At 42.0% G+C, this 4842-nt stretch overlaps 1 protein-coding gene across 2 annotated transcripts; it reads left to right on the top strand.

Annotated features, from left to right (window-relative positions):
• The first annotated feature begins 356 nt into the window (after window positions 1-356).
• LOC130070159 (piggyBac transposable element-derived protein 4-like) lies at window positions 357-3928 on the top strand. Of its 2 annotated transcripts, XM_056234455.1 has the most exons (3): window positions 357-1142; window positions 2007-2769; window positions 2827-3928. In XM_056234455.1, exons 1-3 carry the CDS (start codon window positions 1000-1002, stop codon window positions 3925-3927), a joined length of 2007 nt encoding a protein of 668 aa, XP_056090430.1. In that variant the 5' UTR covers window positions 357-999; the 3' UTR covers window position 3928. The 2 variants fall into 2 exon arrangements, with proteins under 2 accessions (XP_056090430.1, XP_056090429.1); XM_056234454.1 differs by having other exon boundaries at window positions 2007-3928.
• The last annotated feature ends 914 nt before the right edge of the window (window positions 3929-4842 follow it).

Raw genomic sequence — 4842 nt, forward strand, 5'->3', positions numbered from 1 at the left:
CATAGGGAAGAGAGCTGGTCTCTGCGGGTCATCCAACTGATGGCCTGCATTGAGATAAGACCCGTCCATCCACTTCTTTACCGGCTGCTATGGGACTGCCCACTTTAGGCCCATATCGCTTTTCAGTTTTCACATCGTCCTCATTTCTTCAAGTGAAATTAAGTGAAGGAGAAAAATTCTGAGACAATTTGGCGCTCGCCACTACCTATATGGCGGCTGGGCCCGCCCACCGCACAAGCGCTCGAACACCATTGCCTATTGCAAGTGCAATGGCGTGATTAAATCAGGTTTCAGCAATTTTGGAGAAAGGAGTTTCCCCAAAGCGTAAGCTAAGCGTAAGCCCAAAGCGTAAAAATAGACAAATCATACATCAAATGAAAGCTCTCACTCTCAAGAATATCACTGTGCAGTTTATTTTACCGATCCAACACATTACAGTAACATTATCATCCAAAGATTCACGAAAACGGAATCGAGTTTTTTGAACAAGCAAACACACGAGTCATATTCCTGTTCGAATCACTTCCTCCATGTGAAGCTACTAGCCACAAAATTTATATCAGCTCGTTCTTCAGGTTGTTTTCTTCCAAATGAGACCATTTTCACATGTCTACGAGCATGCATGGCCAAATGACACTGTAATATGTCACCGATGTCCAGATCAAAACATGCGGTGCATGATAAGAGCAAATCCTATGATAAATCTTAGGTTTGATTGTCTTCGATAGCCGCGATTTTTGATGACGTCATCAAATATTGCGTCGTACGTCAGGAAAGCTGAGCTTCTCAGCTACCAATAGACACCTCGATCATGTTTCTAAGCCATTCAGAGGCTGAGATTTTGCCTTCTAAAGACGAGGAGGCGGGGCTTCATCTTCAAATTTCAGCTGGCGCCAGCGAACTACGCAGATGAGTAGGAGAAAAGTTTGGGATAGTTTGGTGATTTGGACAGTGTTTTTTCGAGTTATTGCGTGCTTTGGAGTGTTTTGTCTTTGAACAATGGCTTCAAGAAAAGTTTTTGTCGGTGTGGAGGCTGTTTTGGCGGAGCTAGATCGAGACAGCGACACTGAGACTTGTAGTAATGCAAGTTTCGACTCTGTCCGACAGGCTGCTTATGAAGCAGGAGAGGATCCAGACTTTGAGTAAGTACACATTCAAACTTATAAACGTTATATTTTTTTATTTCATGAACGAATGCATGCAACAATTGTTTAAAATATGCATGCATTAGAGATCGAGAAATGTTGCAAACCATGCGCGCTCTAATTCAAAACGCACGCGTTTGCATGGGTGGTTTTGCTAACGCATGTGCTCTTTTTCTTTCTTTTGTTTTTGTCGCGTAAATGTTTGTGCATGTATATTTGATATTCATTTTGCACCCAAAAACATATGCATACAATAATAAACGAGCATAACCATGGATATATTCATGCCATAGTTCAAATATGTTTGGGAGGCTTTGCTAAGCTGTTTGGTGCACACGTGCTAAGAAGTTTTTTCTTTGTTGCAAATTGTAGTTTTGCGCTTACTATTCCACGTGCTATTCATCAATTTCAATGATTGCATGCAATATTTCCAGGTGTTGCTCATCAGTTTCATTGATGCATGCAGGTTTCAGTTCAATTGATGAATAAATGCCTGGAAAATAAATCTGCATGTAACATTTTAGCACACATAGCCACTAAAACGAACATGCATGCACATATTTGTTCATCAATTAAATTGTGTATATGTGTCAAAACGCAAATGCACCAAAGCTGTATATATAATATATTATCTATACATGAAATGCATTTTACATGTTTCAGTCATATTCATATTTGATGTGGTGCATGCACGAGTTGTGCTCCTTTTATTTTTGTGCACATGTATTTGTGCATCCTATGTGGATATGCGAATTATTATTTTGAATCCGTTGTGTGCATATGTGAATTATTTTTGTGTGTGTAATACTAGCATGCATTTCTGAATACACTGTTTATTTATACATTTGTTTTGTTTTGCAGTCTGGACAGTGGTGATGAGTGGCAGCCAGATCTGCCATGCACTAGCAGCAAGGAGGTTGTCCCACCCCACACCTCCAAGACCCCCACACTATCTGTTGGTGATTCTGTGAGGCAGCCACGGAGAGGTGGAACTCCTAGCATGCAGACCAGAGGGAGGGCTCCATCTGTACGTGGGATGAAAAGGTCAGCAAGTGTGATGTCAGAGGATGGTGGCACAGAAAGGTGGAATGACTGCAGTCTGGAGGATGAGGTTCCAGCGCTACCAAATTTCCTTCCAAAGAGAAACCCAGGAGCGCAGCTTGTAATGGACAGGATCTATTCCCCGTTGCAGCTCTTCCAGCTCTTCTTCTCAAGCTCTGTGGTGGAAACCATTGTGAACAACACCAACAGCTTTGCACAAAAGAGGTCGGAGGCTGGAAAACGTTTCCTTTGGTTGCCTTTGGTTGCACATGAACTTTATTCGTACATGGCACTTGTCATCTACATGGGGCTCCTCGGTGCAAAGAACATCGTTGATTACTGGTCTGGTCAAGAAATTTACAGCTTACCCTTCCCAAAATCTGTCATGTCCAGGTCCAGATTTCAGGCCATTTCTTGGAACCTGCATCTTTGTGATCCTGAGGATGATCGAGAAAACTCCCGAAAAAAGGGGACTGAAGCCTACGACAGACTTTTCAAGATCAAGCCCCTGTACAACGACATCGTCTTGGCATGCAAAACCTATTTCCATCCAGACAGACAGCTAGCAGTGGACGAGAGGATGGTGGCTTCAAGGGCGCGAATCAGCATCAAGCAGTATATGAAAGCCAAACCAACCAAGTGGGGCTACAAACTCTACGTGCTGGCTGATTCTGCCTGTGGTTACACGTGGAACTTCTTCGTCTATGAAGGCAAGTCTTCCTCGGCCACTGGAAAAGGGCTCAGTTACGATTCTGTCATGCAGCTCCTGGATTTGTCACTTCTCGGCAAAGGCTACCAGTTATTCATGGACAATTTCTACACGAGCCCATGCCTTTTTTTGGACTTGCTCTCAAAGAAGACTCTAGCATGTGGCACCATACGCACCAACCGGCGTGGCTTCCCCAAGACTAAGGTAAATGACATCAGCCGCCGAGCCCAAAGGGGAACATTCCGATGGCTCCGAGATGGGAAGCTTCTGTTTGTGAAGTGGATGGACACACGAGAGGTGACAATGTGTTCCACAATGCACAAGGCATATGAAGGTGACGAAGTCCTCAGGCGTGTCAAGAATCCCGAGGGTGTATGGGAAAGGCACAGAGTCCCGATTCCAGCGGCAGTCAAAGACTACAACAAACACATGGGAGGTGTGGACCTGTCAGATGCCCTCATTGGGTACTACAATGTCCTGCACAAAACCACAAAATGGTACAAGACTTTTTTTTTTCATTTTGTTGACATTGCGGTGGTAAACGGTTTCATTCTTCACCAGCACCTCTGCAAATCTCAGAACAAAAGTCCTCTCACCCAGAAGGAATTTAGAGAGAGACTTGTGTCTGAGCTGGCCGGACAGTCCAGCACCCCAGATGCCCCAGAGGCGCCCGCTTCCTCATCGCGTGCCCCAGAGGCGCCCGCTTCCTCATCGCGTGCCCCAGAGGCGCCTGCTTCCTCATCGCGTGCCCCAGAGGCGCCTGCTTCCTCATCGCGTGCCCCAGAGGCGCCCGTTTCCTCATCGTGTGCCCCAGAGCCATCTACATCTGCCACAACAGCAGTTGAGCAATGTTTTCCAGAGTACTTTGGGTCAGATGCCGCAAGTGGGAGGAGAGCCTGTGCTTTGTGCAAACTTTCAGGGCTCAAAGTAAAGACTCCCATGTACTGTGTGAAGTGCAATGTAGCCTTGTGCTTGGTGCCATCAAGAAACTGTTTCAGAAAATGGCACACTGATGGACACTCTAAATTATAAGCATTATATAATTATTGCATAATAATTTATCTTTGTGTATAATAAAATACGAAAACTGCTACTTTCTCATACCTCACTCATTTTGCTAATATATTACATGACATGGGTTAAGTTAGGTGATTAAAGTGTTTATTCTCTTGTTAAGTGTAGCATGGTAAAAATAGTATTTTACAGATAAGCCTGATTTTGTAATGAGTGCAATCATTTGAGTTTTTGGAGTAAACGTGGAGACTTTGCCTCCCTTCAATTCAAGCTCAATAACTTTTGATAAGAAGGTGATAGAAAGATAATTCTTTTTTTATATATTCGCTGCCACATAGTGGATTCAAAAGAAACTTTCTGAAGGTAAATAAACCAAACAGATCCTAAAATACAGATTCAAAACTAAAAACAAAATTTAAAAATCAATCAAAATCTGACTTTTTGTCCTTATTTATCATAAAATTATGAATAAATACAATACAATATATGCAATATTCTACCACTGTGTTAAAATTTAGTGTTTTTTATCAAATGAGACCATTTTCATCCATTTACTCCAATGTATGCGTGTAGGACACCATTTTAAAGGCAGGTACGCCCAATTCTTTTAGCGGTAAAAAATGGAGACTTCAAAAGTACATTTGGAGACGCCAGTGACTCCTTTCAGATAAATCTCAATAACTTTTCAGTACAATGAGTTATCAAAAAAATTCTTTTTGTCCCTGTTTATAGCCACCTAGTGGAATCTAAAGAAACTTTCTGAAGGTAAATAAACCAAACAGATCCTAAATTACAGACTCTCAACTAAAAACTAAATTTAAAAATCAATCAAAATCTGACTTTTTGTCCTTATTTATCATAAAATTATGAATAAATACAATACAATATATGCAATATTCTACCACTGTGTTAAAATTTAGAGTGTTTTTTATC

Source organism: Rhinichthys klamathensis, unplaced genomic scaffold (genome assembly GCF_029890125.1).
Source record: "Rhinichthys klamathensis goyatoka isolate OS25496 unplaced genomic scaffold, OSU_Roscu_1.1 h1tg000395l_1, whole genome shotgun sequence".
Taxonomy (NCBI): Eukaryota; Metazoa; Chordata; class Actinopteri; order Cypriniformes; family Leuciscidae; genus Rhinichthys; species Rhinichthys klamathensis.